This window comes from Oncorhynchus keta, chromosome 15, assembly GCF_023373465.1.
Source record: "Oncorhynchus keta strain PuntledgeMale-10-30-2019 chromosome 15, Oket_V2, whole genome shotgun sequence".
NCBI lineage: Eukaryota > Metazoa > Chordata > Actinopteri > Salmoniformes > Salmonidae > Oncorhynchus > Oncorhynchus keta.
Window position 1 is genome coordinate 42,020,224 of NC_068435.1, and position 20,112 is coordinate 42,040,335.

Genomic DNA, 20,112 nt, shown 5'->3' on the forward strand with positions numbered 1-20,112 from the left:
GAAATGGTCTGAAAGGTACAGAGAATGGGAGATAATGAATATATATGGATGCAGTAAATACAACAGAATAACTATACATGTAATAACATGGATATAACAGTGCAAAGGAATGGAATAGAATATTGACAGCAATAGCACAACAGTGATAAATATACTGAACAAAAATAAAAACGCAACATGTAAAGTGTTGATCCTATGTCTCATGAGCTGAAATAAAAGATCCCAGATATTTTCCATACGCACATCCCTGTTAGTGAACATTTTCCCTTTGCCAAGATAATCCATCCACCTGACAGGTGTGGCATATCAATAATCTGATTAAACAGCATGATCATTACACAGGTGCACCTTGTGCAGTTTTGTCACACAACACAATGTCGCAGATGTCTCAAGTTTTGAGGCAGCGTACAATTGGCATGCTGACTGCAGGAATGTCCACCAGAGCTGTTGCCAGAGAATTGTTTGTTCATTTCCCTACCATAAATGGCCTCCAATGTCATTTTAAAGAATTTGGCTGAGGGGAAGATGGCTCATAATAATCTCTGGAATGGAGCAAATGGAATGGCATCAAACAAATGGAACCCATATGTTTGTATTTGATACCATTCCACTTATTCCACAACCACAAGCCCGTCCTCCCAAATGAAGGTGCCACTAGCCTCCTGTGTCTCATAATGCAAATTCATAACATATTGAATGAATTGCAATTCATAACATATTATATGAATTGTAATTTGTAAAATATTATATGAATTGTAATTTGTAAAATATTATATGAATTGTAATTTGTATCATATTATATCAATTGTAATTGGTAATATATCATATGACATGGTTGATGGACTTCCACAAATGAATAGCCACCATATGAAACGCAATGTGTAATACTAAATGGAGAGTTACAGATTTACGTTTACTACGTTACGTCTACCCCTGACTTCAGGTTGCAGCAGCCAGCCCAACCCATTCCCAGGTGAATTGGGACCGCAAGGCACTGAGGTAAGAAAGACAAAAAGGTGAGTTTCGTGTCTCACACCCTCACCACCAGAGAGGAACAACAAAGAAAGTGTTTTGACAAGTTTTGGACTGGGATCCCTCTTCACTGGATAGGGACCCTTTCCTGTCTGTAAGTCACTTTTAAAATAATCAAGTGTGCAGTGGTGTAAAGAACTTAAGAACTTAAGTATAAATATTGTAACTGTACTTTACTATTTATATTTTGTACAACATTTACTTTTACTCCACTACATTCCTAAATATTTACATTTTACTCCAATACCGTTTCCCAGACACCCAAACCTACATGTTACATTTCGAATGCTCAGACAGGACAGCAATATGGTCTAATTCACACACACACCTACCAAGATAATGTGTTGTCATCCCCACTGCCTCTGATATGGCGGAATCATTAAACACAAATACTGAGTTTGTAAATTATGGCTGAGTGTTAGAGTTGCCCCTCCGTCTGTCTGTAAAAAAAGAAAAATGAAATCATGCTGGCTGGTTTGCTTAATTAATATAAGTAATGTGATGTACAGCATTTACTTTAACTTGGAACTTTTACTCAAGTGTGAGAATTGAGTATTTTTTCGACCACTGTACTTAAGTACATTTAAAACCAGATACTTTTACTTGAGTAGGCTTGTATTATACTGGGTGACTCACTTCTACTTGAGTCATTTTTTAAGATATGTTTACTTTTATTTAAGTATGACAATTTAATATATTTTCAACAACTGCAAATACTCTATAGTATTATGCAAAGGACTGGCTTGTTTTTCAAAGCTAGATTAGGCTATTTGACAAGGTGTTTTATTATAAGAATGTGTTGCTTGTTGCTGTGGGTTGGAACGACTTAAGACAATACAGATGTGCCTGGCTGGCAGGCAGGTGCTGTTGGTATGAGCTTCTAAAAAAGATGAGTGATGCTGAAATTCTAGGAGTTGCCTCCCACTGATATATACACTGCTCAAAAAATAAAGGGAACACTAAAATAACACATCCTAGATCTGAATGAATGAAATGTTCTTATTAAATACTTTTTTCTTTACATAGTTGAATGTGCTGACAACAAAAGCACACAAAAATGATCAATGGAAATCAAATTTATCAACCCATGGAGGTCTGGATTTAGAGTCACACTCAAAATTAAAGTGGAAAACCACACTACAGGCTGATCCAACTTTGATGTAATGTCCTTAAAACAAGTCAAAATGAGGCTCAGTAGTGTGTGTGGCCTCCACGTGCCTCTATGACCTCCCTACAACGCCTGGGCATGCTCCTGATGAGGTGGCGGATGGTCTCCTGAGGGATCTCCTCCCAGACCTGGACTAAAGCATCCGCCAACTCTTGGACAGTCTGTTGGTGGATGGAGCGAGACATGATGTCCCAGATGTGCTCAATTGGATTCAGTTCTGGGGAACGGGCGGGCCAGTCCATAGCATCAATGCCTTCCTCTTGCAGGAACTGCTGACACACTCCAGCCACATAAGGTCTAGCATTGTCTTGCATTAGGAGGAACCCAGGGCCAACCGCACCAGCATATGGTCTCACAAGGGGTCTGAGGATCTCATCTCGCTACCTAATGGCAGTCAGGCTACCTCTGGCGAGCACATGGAGGGCTGTGCGACCCCCCAAAGAAATGCCACCCCACACCATGACTGACCCACCGCCAAACCGGTCATGCTGGAGGATGTTGCAGGCAGCAGAACGTTCTCCGCGGCGTCTCCAGACTCACGTCTGTCATGTGCTCAGTGTGAACCTGCTTTCATCTGTGAAAAGCACAGGGTGCCAGTGGGCAATTTGCCAATCTTGGTGTTCTCTGGCAAATGCCAAACGTCCTGCACGGTGTTTGGCTGTAAGCACAACCCCCACCTGTGGACGTCGGGCCCTCATTCCTACCACCCTCATGGAGTCTGTTTCTGACCGTTTGAGCAGACACATGCACATTTGTGGCCTGCTGGAGGTCATTTTGCAGGGCTCTGGCAGTGCTCCTTCTGCTCCTCCTTGCACAAAGGCGGAGGTAGTGGTCCTGCTGCTGGGTTGTTGCCCTCCTACGGCCTCCTCCACGTCTCCTGATGTACTGGCCTGTCTCCTGGTAGCACCTCCATGCTCTGGACACTACGCTGACAGACACAGCAAACCTTCTTGCCACAGCTCGCATTGATGTTCCATCCTGGATGAGCTACACTACCTGAGCCACTTGTGTGGGTTGTAGACTCCGTGTCATGCTACCACTAGAGTGAAAGCACCACCAGCATTCAAAAGTGACCAAAACATCAGCCAGGAAGCATAGGAACTGAGAAGTGGTCTGTGGTCATCACCTGCAGAACCACTCCTTTATTGGGGGTGTCTTGCTAATTGCCTATAATTTCCACCTGTTGTCTATTCCATTTGCAATTTAAAATGTATTTATTTATTTGAAATGTATTGTCAATCAGTGTTGCTTCCTAAGTGGACAGTTTGATTTCACAGAAGTGTGATTGACTTGGAGTTACATTGTGTTGTTTAAGTGTTCCCTTTTTTTTTTTGAGCAGTATATATTATTAATGTTGTAAATGACTATTGACTAGTTGAGTATCTGGAGCATCAGCATAGGTGGGTTTGATAACAGGCTCAAAATGGCCAGAAACAATCCTTTTGGCTCTGATGTGTCAGGTGTCTTTGTGATTGCCATGATCTGCTTGGTAAGAGTAGTTGGTGTCATCTCAGTGGTAGTTGCTGTGGTCGTTACAGCAGCCTCCACCATTGTTGTCATCACCCTGGTCGTCACCAGCCGCCCCTGTCCAGGTGCTGGCACAGGACCCAATTCAACATATTCTTAACTGTTTCCTTCACTCAGTCCTGTTCTTGTTATTTCAATTTCAAATTCTTCACCTTCTGCTGGTGTTATCTTGTTCATGATAAACTCCCAGCCTTCTACACATTTGGTCAGTGTCAGGTCACATCCTTTGAGGTCCCATAAAACTTCTCCCTTTGTTATATGATGCGTCCATCCACAGAGTGACTCCTCCGGTACAGGTTTCTTCTTCCATACAGAACCTGTCCTCTGTTCCCCTAGTTCTGTTAGAATTTGTGGCGGAACATGAAACTTAAACCTATCAACAGGTCCTGTCTTTTTACCTCGTTCGACAGGTTCCTCTCTTCTCTTCCTGCTTTTATTACTTATCTTGATTGTGAGTGCGTGCATCATCTTCATATTGTCCTCAGTTGCTCTTACTCTGTCCTTGTCACTGTTCTTTCGTGGTCCTAATTCCAATAGTTCATTATGGAGATCAGGTAAGAGCTGAAAAGTCAATTGTAGGGAAATCCCCATTTCTTTCATCTTGCAGGATTTCTCCTTCTGCTCTTGGTTAGTGCTCCTCCTCCACTTTCTTCGACCTTTTGTTCCTGATAAGGTTTCTCCTCCACTCTCTTTGCCTGTTGTTCCCTCCTCAGGCCGAACTTGGCTTCCATCTGGGAAGGCATCCATTTCAGGGAAGAGATGTTCCCATTCTTTAGGCGATACCTCAGGATCCCACTGTAGAGGGCTTCTGTCAAAGAGGTCTGCCCCAACAGGTATATCATCAGGAGTAGCAGACATGTTACCCCCCACTTCTGGCCTTTCTGGCCATACTGGAGGAGCCTTTGGTCGTTTGTCTCTTTACTTTTCAGTCTATTTTCCCCCTGATGCTTCTTCTGAGTGTGTTAGCTGATGCACTCGTTGTATCTGGTCTGCCATTTTCTTGATTCCTCCACGGCGCTTTGATCGATTCCACTGCTCCTGCTCCCTCCGGGATCCCCTCTGGTGAATCAGCCTCCTCTGTGTCCTCATCTCTGTATGGTTGTGTCCTTCTCTCCGTCGGGACTCAGGTACAGTGGTTTAGATGATACCACGTCTTGCTTCTTTTCACTTGGACGGCCGTGATTGTGGCTGCTGCCACCTCGTTGGGTCCTTCTCTCCTCGGCTGATCCCACTTCCTCCGGAATACTCGGATGTAGACCAGATCTCCTGGTACCACTGGGAGAGGTCCTTCTGGTCCCCTTGGATCATCAGATGTGGAACCTCTCATCCTGGTTCAGGTTTCTGCCTTCTTTCTGTGGGGCATTCATACTTAAAGACTTATGGCCTCTGTTCTATGATTACACCATACATTCTCTTACTTCCATCACTCATCACACAAACTGACATTCCAACTGAAGCTGGAGAACCCTTCTCCATCTGGTTTCCTAAACAAAAGACTTAGAAAACAAAAGACACAACATAACAGTATTGACAATGTTATGTGTTATGCATGACTGTATTCATAAATACTGAAATCTAAGACCATGACAATTCCCACCCTCTCTTCACCTGACTCTATGCTTCCAGGATGTGTTTCTGCTGGACTCTACAAAAATGGAGGCCCTAATTAGCTTCCTCATGCTTTTATCCAGTCTTCCCCTTTCGGCCACAGGTTCTGAGAGGTGTTCCCAAATCATGTCATTTTTTACTTAGTTCCCCATTTGATCTATATCAACTGATAAGCATGTGCATAACCTTAATCATCATTATTTCTTCTTGAATTAATTCAACACTGAGTACAACTACCATCTATCCTTATTCACATGATACATTATCAAATAAAACAAATAACCCCCAAACTCAACCCAGTATGTCTACAGTGGAATCTAGTCTCTCTCTCTCTCTCTTTTTTGTTTCACGTCCTCTGTCATGGTGTTTTCAAGCTCACCCCTTATTCAGCTGGACCTTACTTCTTGTGAAACCTATGCACCCATCAAAGAGAGACATGACGATCTTTACCACTGCAGGTGCTGTAAGAAGTATATCCCCAGCCTGGTGTATCTTGATGTACACTCAGTCTCCAGAATTCAGCCCATGCCCTTCCATCTGGCGTTTTACGTGCTCTTTTCCTGGGAATGTACATACTAACACATGGGTTATTTCCTGACAACAGACTTTCTTAAATAACAGCCCTATGTAAACATTCTGTTATGTAAACATTCTGTCTCAAATACCTGGCCTCTTGTCACAAAAATATTCATAATGATATCCAAATGATGGTCCCTACAGCAACTGCTGTAAGAATATCATGTAATCAGTCAAGTGTCTTCCAGTTGAAAGAATATACAATCCTAACAAAACTAAGTCCTAAGCTTCTTCAAAATGCCACTACTTATTACTTTTACCATAATCTAGGTGTGTGTAATGTTCTATTTAATTTCAGAATTGTCCCTATTTATACAAGACCAACTGTCCTTCCTTTTCTGTGAATTATCTTGTCTATCAGTATACATTGTTTCTAGAAATAACACCCCCCTTGTTATCATAACCTTCATATGAATCCCCAATGTAGTTACAGTTTTTCTAACCCATAACACATAAATCACTACTCCTAATTTTCTTCCATAGTTTGATACATACTTAAACATTCTCAAATCATTTTTAGTCAATTTATCAGTCTCCCCTCAGACTCTTATTTTCCTCAAAACAAATGTCATTCCAATGTATCACTCCAATTACAATGATATTGTAAAATAAAATAAACAAAAACCTTTAATTTAATATTCTGCGAGTTCTGTCAACCAGAACAGGATCTCAGGATTAGTTTCCAGAGTTTTCCCATATTCAAAACATAACTAAATGTTGTTTACTTTAACTCAAATTTTACCTACTCAATTTAGTTCATCATCCCTTTAATAATTAACATTATACTAAAAACTTTTAGTACCAGTAGTATCTATTTTATCATGCACCTTTTTGCCTCTGTTTTTCTGTCATGAGTGGCCTGATACTAAAAGGTCATTATCTCAATTCCCTTTAGTCTTTCATCTCCCAGACACATATCATTCCATATACAGTTCACAGGTCATCTGACACAGTTGTCCTTCACTATTCAGCCAGTAGGGGGGCTTGAGTTCCACACACTTGGTGTGATGATAGTCTCTCCCAAGCATTAATGCATTCTGACATTACATTTCCATGATAACTCCCTTATTCTACTGGCAATCTCTCAGATGAGCTACAGATTATATAGTTATCAACATAACCCTTGCAGAAACCCCCACTCCAATAACCTATTTGGAGTAACTGTTATCCCTTGTTTACATATATTTCTATTTTATATGTAGAATGAACAAAGCACATTTTGTATTTACCCAATGACCATAACCCCAGGGAACTGATATTTTCTCCTATAATCCCATGTTAAATATAAATAAACCTATTGGAATAACTAGTCAATTCAAGATTACAACTATTCATCCTTTTCCCAAGGATATAATGGAATTTCAAAGTAATCGTACACTTTGAATAGAGACTGGTATTGCTCAATCATTTTATTATTAAATCCCACCTGTTCCAACAATTTCTAGTGAAGTTGATCAGTCTTCACGGGAAATTCTTAGGTTCAGGGCATTTTAACACCTTAACCCCACTTTCAAAAGCACTCCCATCCTTCTGCATACCCAGTCTAAAACTGAATTGAAAAAAACATTGAAAATGTAACCCCTTTTCTTCTGGAAAAGAAATGTACATTTCGTTAACATTCACCATGCCACCTAAATCAGCAAACTACTAAAAAATCCCCTCACTTTTCCCAAGCATGCAATAAAAGCTCCAGCCATGCACAGAACGTACAATTCCTCCCTGCTCGGCCATCTGTATGGTCCTATCCTTAGAAATTGAAAACACCCATACCCTACAATTTGCTCTTCTTTCAACCACCTTCACCACTTTCTGCAATCCTTCATATACGTTTATTCTCCGTATTTTAACAACAACTTCCTCCACGCATTCAATCGCCATTGAAACCACCATTTTAATACAAAACGACTCCAAGTGGGGCTATTTGTAAATTACATCGGTACCTTACTAGAAGTTAGGTAAAACGTGATCTATCACGTGATTTTATCACATATAAACTGTACTCTCTATGAACCACTTTTTGATCAATCAGAGACTATACACCGCTTGGAGAAAACTCCATTCATATTAACCTTAGAACGATCAGCCGCTGTTCTTTTGAAAAGAGTGCTCCCGCATTCCAGTGTCATCTTACACTAATTTTCTCTCACCCTTCCCCCATCGTAATGCATTTCTGATGATAGAATGTTAATTAACATTAAAACGCTGGTAAGTTAAACTTTTTGTTATGGTTTTATGTGATTGTTCAAATTCATTATTTTATTTATCCTGTTTACCGGGTAATGTTGCCCTACATTATCTGGTTTGCTCCTTCATATCCAAATTGAATTGGTAGAATTAACGTTCGCGTCTTTCAGCGTCTCTACAGCTCCACTACATTTCGCTATCTCTATATTCCAGGGAGAAACAGTCCATTTGTTTCCATGCCACTATTTATACCTCTTTTTAACACCTATTGTAATTTTTTACAATGGTCTTTTAACTCATTATCCAGTCAATGTTTTATGCTTATGTATAACTTATCTTGTCCAATATTTATCGATTTCGTTCCTCTTCCCAGTGAGAGTTAAATGCGCTCTCTTTCTCAAATTACACTTAATTAACTGTCAGAGAGGCCTGCACATTCCCAGTTGGTCACAGACACACAGTCTGTTCTTCCTCTTCTTTCTAATCTGCTCATTCATCACAAAGAATTATATTATAGCATTCATTCAATCCCTGTTTTTACCTAAAAACAATAGTTTATTACCTAACTTAATTCACTTCCTCAACATAAGCTGGTATTATCCCATGGGATTTTTCACACATACCCTTCCCTCTGGACTTAATTCACTTCCACGACATAAATCCAGATTATAGGATTTCTTTTTTGCAGTTGAACGTCGCACAATCAGGCTGGCATTCTTCCTGTGTTTTAAATATTAGTCCGTTTCAGACCTCGTTCATAGAGCGGTAGCCACGAATATTTCCCTCTCTACTTATCAATAAAGTAGCCTACCCATACAGACCTTCTGGTAAATATTTTGAAGCGGTATCGCAGGATTACCTTTTTCAGTTGAACGTCGCACAATCAGGCTAACGTTCTTCCTGTGGTCTAAAATATTCACCCGTAACAGTCCTTCATTTCAAAGCGGTAGCCATGTGTATCTATTTACTAAATACCCATCCGTACAGACCTTTTCCTTGAAGCGGTAGCCATGAATATTTTATCTATCTTACTACTTATTTATTTTCTAAACATATAAACAGACGGCTGTAGCCCTGTGCCTGATTCCAACCTCAGCCAGACCAGTCAGCTCACACAACAGTCCCCTGCGAATGACTCAACGAGGGGGGCCGTCCGAATCACGCACCCGACACCAGCAAAGTTCACAGCCCCCGCTTATTTATTCACCAAACATGCATGCACATTCATTATATGATTTCCACGCTTACACACACACATGCAAATTCATTGAATTTCAAAAAGTTCTTTCGTTTCTATAGTTTTTAGGAAATTTGAGAGAGAGACCTACTTGACGCTCCCCCTGCTGCTACCGGATCCTTTGTGGCAATCTACACAGACATTTCAGCTATTGTAAGAACTTTGCTTACCTTGTTTAGCTGGGTGGCCACCCTTGTCTTGCCAGATTGCCCCAAAGATCCCACGGCCAGCCAATAACGTCTTTAGTCCCTGATTCTCCTGGCAAGCTCGCCAAATCTGTAGTGGCCAATAGATTCAAACATGACACGACCAATAACTTTTTGAATTCAATGATAGACTTTTAATACACCCGCATTATAAGCCGGAGAGCCCCGCAGGACCCACGGGACCCACAGGACTCACCACCTCCAGAGCTCTCGCTCTTCCTTTTATATTCATTCATACATCCTCAGTTCATCCCCCAATGCAAAAACCATTATATCCCAATCTTTACGTCCTGCTTGTTCAGCCCAGTAACGCCCACATCTGCTTTCGGCCAGATTATATGATGTCAAGACCCTTCCTTTGACCTAAAGATAATTTACATCCCCCTTCCTGTGGCCTGTGCTCAGAACCTGTAATTAACTCTGTGTCCCTATTGTATGTGTCCTTCATCTCATGTAGCTTTAGGGTTCCCATCTGTTCTGGTCCCCTGCTCTTCATATGGTTGTCCAAGGTCAAACAGACTTGTGTTTCCCCTGTGATGTGACTGATGCCTGCAAGCCATCAGTTAGTCATTTGTCTGACCCCGTCCTTAGGCAACCTCTTTGATCGTTGTATGTCCAGCTAGCCTAAGCGTCTATGTGTCTGCATTTTTAGTGTCCCCTATGACCTTTAACTGCTTCCTGCCCTATACAATAGAAAATGCATTTTACCAGAACAGGGAATGAACCCATAAGTGTACCTTTCTCTCTTTTGTTATCAAATCATGTATATAATTAAATCATGTATATAAATTCTCCCACACCACAAACTTTATTTTTACTATTTTCTACATTGTAGAATAATAGTGAAGACACCAAAACTTTGAAATAACACATGTGGAATCATGTAGTAATCAAAAAAGTGTTAAAACAAATATATTTTTATTTTCTATTTGAGATTCTTCAAAGTAGCCACCCTTTGCCTTGATGACAGCTTTGCACACTCTTGGCATTCTCTCAACCAGCTTCATGAGGTAGTCACCAGGAATGCATTTCAATTAACAATTGGCTGGTACTGTATATATAGACACACTGAACAAAAATATAAATGCAACATGTAACAATTTCAAAGATTTTACTGAGTTACAGTTCATAGAAGGAAATCAGTCAATGGAAAAAAATGAATTAGGCCCTAATTTATGGATTTCACATGACTGGGCAGGGGCACAGCCATGGGGGGGTCATAGACCCACCCACACCCACTAGGGAGCCAGGCCCAGACAATCAGAACTAGTTTTTCTTCAGACGATCCCGCAGGTGATGTGGAGGTCCTGGGCTGGCGTGGTTACACATGGTCTGAGCTTGTGAGGCCAGTTGGATGTACTGCCAAATCCTCTAAAATGACGTTGGAGGTGGCTTATGGTAGAGAAATTAACATTCCATTATCTGACAACAGCTCTGGTGGACATTCCTGCAGTCAGCATGCCAATTGCACTTTCCCTCAAAACATGAGACATCTGTGGCACAAAACTGCACATTTTAGAGTGTCCTTTTATTGTTCCCAACACAAAGTGCACCCTTGTGATGATAAGTATGTTTAATCAGCTTCTTGATATGCCACACCTGTCAGGTAGATTAATTATTTTGACAAAGGAGAAATACTCACTAACACGGATGTAAACAAATGTGTACCAAATTTTTGAGAAAATTAAGCTTTTTGTGCGTATGGAAAATGTAAGGAATATTTGATTTCAGATCATGAAACATGGGACTAACACTTTACATGTTGCGTTTCATATACAGTAGGTGACAGGAATTGGGGTTCACAGCATGATCTCTCTTGGAATTGTCTCCATATCGAGATGTTATACCACTTTGTGCAGCCACAGTCTGTCTGTATTTTGTATAGTTTCAATAGTCACTGATATTTTAAAACTTCTGCTACTGTTAGGGAAGAAGTGGTCTCCGTGCGTTTCCTCTGAACCAAATTAGCATTTGTAGACACTGTTTTCGGATTGACCGACAAGATAATGATCTTGGTTCAGTTGTCTGTTGTGAGATCTGAGCGTCTTAAGAAAGCCCTATTCCCCTCCCTTTCCTTTTTGCTGCTTGCCCTGTACGATTTTACAAGCATATCACTGTGGTTTCCCAGAGGCAGGATGGAACAGTGCACGTTGAAGCCAGATGTGAAAAGAAATCAACAGAAACAGGTATGAGCATACTACTACAGGAAAACAACTTATCTCTTATACAACACTTCTAAAACACTTCTACTTAAAAAAAACAAGATTATAATAACTTATCTGACCCTATAACACAAACCACCACATCAAAACTCTACTTGAATACATTACGAGACTCATTACAAAACGAACACTGAAGACATCGTTCTATAAACACAATTTCAGATGAATAAACCAAGAAAGAACATAAAGCTGAACATAGGACTACTGTCAATACCACATAGTTGAAAACACTAACTCTTATCTCCTCTCTCCACAGCCTTTACCTCCACCGAAGCCTGCAAAGGAGGTATACTATAATATTTAAAAGCTTTAGATTACAGAGGACTCACCTTCCTCCTGAGTTATGTAATTTCATGTTTGAAACTTCTGTTCTGTTTGAGAAACCCTGCTGTAGGGTAGCGCCATGGTGTAGGCGGAGGACAGCTAGTCTTTGTCCTCCTCTGGGTACATTGACTTCAATACAAAACCAAGGAGGCTCATGGTTCTCACCCCTTCCATATATTTACATTTGAATTAAGTCATCCAACCTATCAGAGCTATTGCAGCATGAACTGACATGTTGTCCACCCAATGACAGGATCTAGTACTAAAAGCATAAGCTAAAGCTAGCTAGCGCTGCAGTGCATAAAATGTGGTGAGTAGTTGACTCAAAAAGAAAGACAATAGTTTAACAGTTTTGAACAAATGTATTTCTTCAAAAATAAAGAAGCAATATTTTAATATTTTTTTCCACCCTCACTTTCTCTTATTTAGCTATCAAATGCAGCTAACGTTAGCTAGCTAGTTTAGAAGAAAAAAAAAACCCGGTTCTAAACAGAGAGATGCTATTTATCTAGCTTGCTATGGATATCCAACACTGGAACTCTTCCAAGTCAAGGTTAGCTTTTGGTTTCATTAATTTATTGCCACCAGAGCCCGCCAGTGTAACTGCTAAACTACTTGCTAACTGTACACTGTACTGCCTGATTGTAGCTGGTTTACTAACTCATTATTATTATTAGCTATTATTATTATTATTAGCTATGTTGTTGACTTAAAATTAGCTAATGACAACGATAAAGGCTGTATGTAGCGTTTAGTGTTTATCATATGACGGTTTGGCATGGAAAGGGTTTTCCACTTGGTCACAGACGGCTGATATTTTGTGCACTGAACTCCACAAGCGAAGGGAAAAGTTGAGGAGAGCGCATAGATGCGAGAAGGAATTATACAACGATCTGGCTGCTATGAAAGTGAACTGATTTTGCATGTGATAAGGGTGTATTCATTCCTCCGATTCTGTTGAAAAATGAAAGAAAGGGGATAAGCGTACCTGAATGTGTCCAGTAGAAAATATTTTGCTACTGTTGGACTAATGATTACGCCCTAGATCAGCTAGATCCAGGCAAGATTGGCACATTCCGTGCCTAATGACGGCGCGTAAAATTTTGAGCTATATGTGCAACACAGCATTCCTAAACTAGCCCACAATGTCTGCTGTGTGGATCAAGCAATCAACAAGTCAAGCTGTCATTTGAAAAAGTAACAACGTTTCAGCGAGACAACTCAAAGGCGAAATCGGTTAAAGCCAAGATAATGGAATTCATTGCCCTTGACAAACAACCGTTCTCTGTTGTGGGTGATGTTGGCTTTCGCAGACTGGTTGAGCACCGGTTAACACACCAGGTGCGCTATTTTTCCGATGTTGCCCAACCGGAGTTACACAGTAATAGCATCACTGCTAATAGCTTCATTTGGAACGCAGTTTGGGTCTTTGTGTGTCAAACAAGATACAGAAGCACGGTCAAAGCTGTACAAAAAAGTCAGCAAACAAGCAAACACCGGCCACGACCGCAACTTCTGGGGTAGCTAGCTTTAGCTTGGTACCTAGCTAGCACCAATACAACCAGCATGAAGATAATGACCAGAAACTGCAGTCATTTTCATTATTATTTTCATTATTCTTAGCAATGATTTAGGATTCTTTGTGAGTATGTATTAGCTAGGTTGCCACTTGTTGTTCGCCTATTGAAATTGAACTTCAGTTCACGAAAATAACTAGCCAGCTAATTAACCCTGTTGGCCAAAGCTAACGTTATAAGCAGTCAACTAGCTTCATCTAGCTAGTTGAGGCTCAACCGGACTGGGTTAGTTGTTGTGAAGCAAGCCATAATAAGGATTAGGCACACTAGTGGAATTTGCAGTTTGCCTTCAAAATAAAAGTATATCATTGGCAGTGATGCAAACGAATACAAATAAGTAGAATTATGCAATACTTTTATTTTCAAGGCTAACCGCAAAACCCACTTGTGGCCAATCCTTTTTGTGGCTAGTCTCACATAGATGGTTCCGACCACCATTAGTCAAATATGAACTGTCGTATAAATTAGGGTTATTTTAGATGACACCTAGCTATAGCTACTGAAACAGATTATGTCGCTTTGCTATGTTTTTGAGGGGAGAAAATTGTTTGCATCCATGAGCTAGCTAACTTTTTTTATGACCAAGCGCTGTAAGTGTGCGAGACAACTTTACCAGCATCATAGCATACGTATAGATGAATCATGACATATGAAATACGAGTGATAGTGTAATCAATGTGTAGTAACTACGTGAAAATGTATGAACGCGTTACATTAGTATGTGACGTACGTTCATATTAAGGTCCTGATTGGTCAACACATTTATTTGACAAGTCAAATAGTGTTAAATAGTATATTTTTTGACACGGAAAGGCCCAAACGGCATACCATATAAATCGTGGTTGAGAATGAAACGGAACAAATTAACAAGGAAACGGCACGGTAAGTAAGTGAAATAAATAGGTTTTGATTATGTTTTACTGGCAATGGGGACACACGTAAATGCCTACAAAATAAGTTTTTGGTCAGTGTGGTGTGCGTGTGTGTAAAGTTTATTTAACTTGGCAAGTCATTTAAGAACAAATTCTTATTTACAATGACTGCCTGCCCCGGCCAAATCCGGACGGGACTCCCAATCACGGCTGGATGTGATACAGCCTGGATTCGAACCAGAGACTGTAGTGACGCCTCTTGCACTGAGATGCAGTGCCTTAGACCGCTGCGTCCATGTGTGTGTGTGTGTGTGTGTGTTAACTATTTAACTGTACTAGAATGCTTAAAAGGCCATGATTTTTTTACATCCGTTTTTTTTATATCCTTTTTTTATATCATCTTTTTTTTGGCAAGGAAAATATCGGATATCTGTATCAGCCAAAAATGTCATAATGGTGCATCACTAGTAAGTAGCCTAAACATATTCATGTTATATTGAGCTGGGTGACTGGAATATGAATGACAGATTGAATATGCTGTAATATTACAAAATAATCATCCTCCCTCATCTTAAGGCACCGACTGCCACTGCTTGAATCCAGACATTGATTTATGTGGGATGTGTCTACCTCCTGGTTATATTTCATATATATTATATTTAATTTAGCAAAGATATAAAGTTTTTGACCTGACAAAGATTTTCCTCATCAGAAATGATGAGAAAAATAATTTGTCTGTGAGTGTTCAAATCAGTTGGATCGGGTATACAATTCAGCCGAAAATATAAGAACAGACTATTTTTGTCCTTCAGGCCAACAGGAACTTGATCCAGACAGAGACTAGAGGGAAACAAGCCAGAACTCCAGTGGTTCCATCCAGAGTTAGACCCACTGCAAAGGTAGGCCTATCAGCTCCCACCATAACCACCACACTACTGCATCCCTTACACACTGCTGGCATAAACGTGTACTGGCAGAGAGGTTCCATAGAGAGACATGGCCAGTAAATCTCAATGTTTCATATCTCATTGAAATTGTATCTTTTTCCACATGGTTACGCGGGTAATATCAGGAACCAAATGTTATGGCCAGAAACGGCAGTCGCAAGAGGACACAGGCAGAGCACATAAAGGTACATGCACACGCACAGATTTTGACAATGATATATCATGTTCCTCTGCCTTAGTTTGAACCTTCTCAGGCCTTTAGTCTCAAACCACTGTCTCTTCATCAGGGCTCAACAGAAATGGACATTTCACCGATTAAGGCCTCTGATCCCCGAGAAGATGAGACCGACTTCAAGCAGGTATGTTCGGTGCTTCTGGTTTCATTGAAGAGAAATGTCATAGTATAAAACCATGTTTGCTACAGGTCTCTCTTAAAAAATACATTTGATCTCAATTAGAATATCCTGTATAAATAAAGGTTGAATACAAATGCTTCACTCTCTTTATCATGGATATCTTTTTTAGGACAAATTTGGGGGTCTTGGTGGAATGTTTCAGAAATTACAAAAAGAGCCAACCCCTACCTTTACAGTGAGTGGACAGAGCATTGTCTGACTATCTTTGTAGTGGTGTATGCAGAAACACCTGTCAGTTAGTTGGCACACCAATCACCTATGTTTTCCTTATGATTGATCTTATAGTTTCTCTTCTCTCTCAGAGCTACATGACAGATAATGAGACGCCTGAAGAGCCCACCCCAGAAAAGGAGCAGTCCTCTGAGAACACCATGAAGAGGCCGAGTCAGGCCAAACAAGTGTGTGTGGGAGAGGAGAGCGATATCTATAGACTACTAAACATATGCGATTGCATTAGAGAAACAATGAGAGACAAAGTTTGTTATGAAATAGTGGACGATTTTCAACATATATCAATCACTCTTTCAGGACAAAGGAGGACTGATGGGAGGAATGTTCCAGAAAGCAACTAAAGACAAACTCTCTTCTCCTTCACTGACGGTAACATTTTCTTATTTTCTACTCTTGTTTATCTGTTGTTAACTTTGCTGTTTGGGTGCTCTACTACAACTATGATTTTGAAGTGCTTACAAGGTGTCATTGTTTTCATTGGTCCTAGGTCAGTACAGTAAGTAGTGATCCCAATGACAAACGTGAACAGACAGCTGAAAGCACTCCTGTATGTATCATGATAGGATGATACAAACAAACAAAAAAGATTCAAGCCTGGTTATTTTGTCATCCTGAAATATGCAAATAAGTCTAACTGTAATTCATGTATCTCCTCTATTGTTCTGGAGAAGGGGGGGGTTGTTCATTGGAATCCAAAGACCCCCCCCAAACTGCTGGAGAGGGGACACCTGCACATGTGTGTAGCATATGTAGTAATCTTTTTTTGTACTGGAATACACATTTTCTGTTCCAGGACAATCTCTCAGTTCACAGTGAGCTTTTAGCCAGCAACAACAGTCTCTCTGACAACAACAACATCAAGGTAAGCTGGTTTAAGGAAGTTAAACTCTGCTCATTTGATCCCGCTGATAACTTCATGGTGGTGTTCTGTGTAAACGGTCCCTCTGTGTGTTTCAGGAGAAGGGAGGCATCTTCAGTGGAATGTTCAAGAAGTCTACCAAACCTGTGGAAGAACCACCTCAAACAGAAGAGGTAAAGTAATGCGGTATACTATTTACCTGTTGTAAATTATGTATAAGATTTCTGTTCTCTTGACAAATCTGCAATCACAACACTTAAACTCTTAATGGCAATTTTGTTGCCATTACATTTGATTTAATATCAAGCAAATAGATTAATAATTCATTTGTTCACATATTGTCACTGTGCAGGTAACATAATTTGATGAAAAAAAGTATACCCAAACTCTCTTCAGCCCAGCTTAAACAAAAAAGGGAATCAGGTGCTCAACTGAAGGACTTGAAAATCCCCCAAAACATTCCTTACCCCGGGACACTTCAACTGGTGACAATCCAGGACAATAAAGAAAAATGATCACTCAGTTTTTGCATAAATCTGATAGATTTATTGACGGGACAAACAAACAATAGGCTTACGTTTCTGCATGGATCACCTACATCAGAGCATAACATCATTTCCTCTTTGTGTTGCCTGTCATTGTCATACAGGACCAGCAGTCACTACACAGTGAGCTCTCAGCCAGCAATGACAGTCTCTCTGACAACAACAACCCTAAGGTGAGGCAGAGTTGAGTACTATATTCATGTGCGCAGTAAGAGGGTTATGACTAAAGTATTACGGATATTATCATAGAAATAGTTGACAACCTGATTATGTTCTGATGCCATTAGGCAAAAGGAGGACTTTTCAGTGGAATCCTCAAAAAATCCCCCAAAGCTCCTCGAGAGGGCACACTTGCAGAGGTGAGCGTTCTGGAGATCAACACGTGACTCAAAATATTATTTCCGACCTACTTGTAAATATGCTGACTTGTATAGAAAATGTACCCCATATAGCAAATGTTATTATGCATTCTCACTGGCTGAACAGATATCTTGATCTGTTTCTCAACCAGGCATTACACGGTGAACATTCAGGCAGCAATGACAGTCTTTCTAAAAACAACAGTAAAGTGAGTAAGGTTTGACAGTTCTTCACATCTGCTGAAGTGTTCTTCACAAATAGCTTCCATTGTTTATTGGAAACGATTGGGTTCCAGGAGAAAGGAGGCATATTCAGTGGAATGTTCATAAAATCCCACAAGCCTGCTGCTGATGCTTCTCAACCTGAGGTAATATAGCGAAGTCAAGTGTTTGGCTTGGACCAGTCTTACATTTTCTATTTGTTCAGCTTATTCTACGCGTACATACTACTGGTAGCTAGTTACGTAAGCGGTGTCTGCTCACATTACAACACACTTGTGAGTCCAAAACTACAATGTGTGTACAAAACAAGTGAACTAAACTAGAAGGGGTATCTTCAATTGGAGCACTGTTGTTTAAGTAACTCTTCCCCGTCATGTCTCAGGACAAGGGGTCATTACAGGGTGAGCTCTCAGCCAGCAATGACAGTCTGGCTGACAACAGCAACCCAAATCAAATCAAATGTTATTTGTCACATACACATGGTTAGCAGATGTTAATGCGAATGTAGCGAAATGCTTGTGCTTCTAGTTCCGACAATGCAGTAATAACCAACAAGTAATCTAGCTAACAATTCCAAAACTACGACCTTATAGACACAAGTGTAAGGGGATAAAGAATATGTACATAAAGATATATGAATGAGTGATGGTACAGAGCGGCATTGGCAAGATGCAGATGTATATATTATGGTATCGAGTACAGTATATACATATGAGATGAGTATGTAAACAAAGTGGCATAGTTAAAGTGGCTAGTGATACATGTATTACATAAAGATGCAGTAGATGATATAGAATACAGTATATATGTATACATATGAGATGAATAATGTAGGGTATGCAAACATTATATTAGGTAGCATTGTTTAAAGTGGCTAGTGATATATTTTACATCATTTCCCATCCATTCCCATTATTAAAGTGGCTGGAGTTGAGTCAGTGTGTTGGCAGCAGCCACTCAATGTTAGTGGTGGCTGTTTAACAGTCTGATGGCCTTGAGATAGAAGCTGTTTTTCAGTCTCTCGGTCCCAGATTTGATGCACCTGTACTGACCTCGCCTTCTGGATGATAGCGTGGTGAACAGGCAGTGGCTCGGGTGGTTGTTGTCCTTGATGATCTTTATGGCCTTCCTGTGACGTCGGGTGGTGTAGGTGTCCTGGAGGGCAGGTTTGCCCCCGGTGATGCGTTGTGCAGACCTCACTACCCTCTGGAGAGCCTTACGGTTGTGGGCGGAGCAGTTGCCGTACCAGGCGGTGATACAGCCCGACAGGATGCTCTCGATTGTGCATCTGTAGAAGTTTGTGAGTGCTTTTGGTGACAAGCTGAATTTCTTCAGCCTCCTGAGGTTGAAGAGGCGCTGCTGCGCCTTCTTCACGATGCTGTCTGTGTGGGTGGACCAATTCAGTTTGTCTGTGATGTGTACGCCGAGGAACTTAAAACTTACTACCCTCTCCACTACTGTTCCATCGATGTGGAAAGGGGGGTGTTCCCTCTGCTGTTTCCTGAAGTCCACAATCATCTCCTTAGTTTTATTGACGTTGAGTGTGAGGTTATTTTCCTGACACCACACTCCGAGGGCCCTCACCTCCTCCCTGTAGGCCGTCTCGTCGTTGTTGGTAATCAAGCCTACCACTGTTGTGTCATCCGCAAACTTGATGATTGAGTTGGAGGCGTGCGTGGCCACGCAGTCGTGGGTGAACAGGGAGTACAGGAGAGGGCTCAGAACGCACCCTTGTGGGGCCCCAGTGTTGAGGATCAGCGGGGTGGAGATGTTGTTGACTACCCTCACCACCTGGGGGCGGCCCGTCAGGAAGTCCAGTACCCAGTTGCACAGGGCGAGGTCGAGACCCAGGGTCTCGAGCTTGATGATGAGCTTGGAGGGCACTATGGTGTTGAATGCCGAGCTGTAGTCGATGAACAGCATTCTCACATAGGTATTCCTCTTGTCCAGATGGGTTAGGGCAGTGTGCAGTGTGGTTGAGATTGCATCGTCTGTGGACC

General features: G+C 40.9%; 1 protein-coding gene across 4 annotated transcripts in view; it reads left to right on the forward strand.

Moving 5' to 3' along the window:
• Positions 1 to 966: 966 nt before the first annotated feature.
• Positions 967 to 20,112, forward strand: part of LOC118394978 (uncharacterized) — a 51,895-nt gene continuing 32,749 nt past the window's right edge. The window contains exons 1-15 of one of the 4 annotated variants that reach the window (XM_052464142.1): positions 967 to 1,126; positions 11,667 to 11,724; positions 12,017 to 12,046; positions 15,346 to 15,432; positions 15,606 to 15,665; positions 15,768 to 15,839; positions 16,006 to 16,071; positions 16,199 to 16,294; positions 16,425 to 16,496; positions 16,921 to 16,989; positions 17,085 to 17,159; positions 17,636 to 17,704; positions 17,819 to 17,890; positions 18,043 to 18,099; positions 18,187 to 18,258. In XM_052464142.1, the coding sequence (XP_052320102.1) occupies positions 11,674 to 11,724; positions 12,017 to 12,046; positions 15,346 to 15,432; positions 15,606 to 15,665; positions 15,768 to 15,839; positions 16,006 to 16,071; positions 16,199 to 16,294; positions 16,425 to 16,496; positions 16,921 to 16,989; positions 17,085 to 17,159; positions 17,636 to 17,704; positions 17,819 to 17,890; positions 18,043 to 18,099; positions 18,187 to 18,258 (948 nt within the window). In that variant the 5' untranslated portion in view covers positions 967 to 1,126; positions 11,667 to 11,673. Of the gene's footprint in view, positions 1,127 to 11,645; positions 11,725 to 12,016; positions 12,047 to 14,168; positions 14,544 to 15,345; positions 15,433 to 15,605; positions 15,666 to 15,767; positions 15,840 to 16,005; positions 16,072 to 16,198; positions 16,295 to 16,424; positions 16,497 to 16,920; positions 16,990 to 17,084; positions 17,160 to 17,635; positions 17,705 to 17,818; positions 17,891 to 18,042; positions 18,100 to 18,186; positions 18,259 to 20,112 lie in introns of those variants that run through there. The other 3 variants (XM_052464143.1, XM_052464145.1, XM_052464144.1) reach the window with 3 other exon arrangements.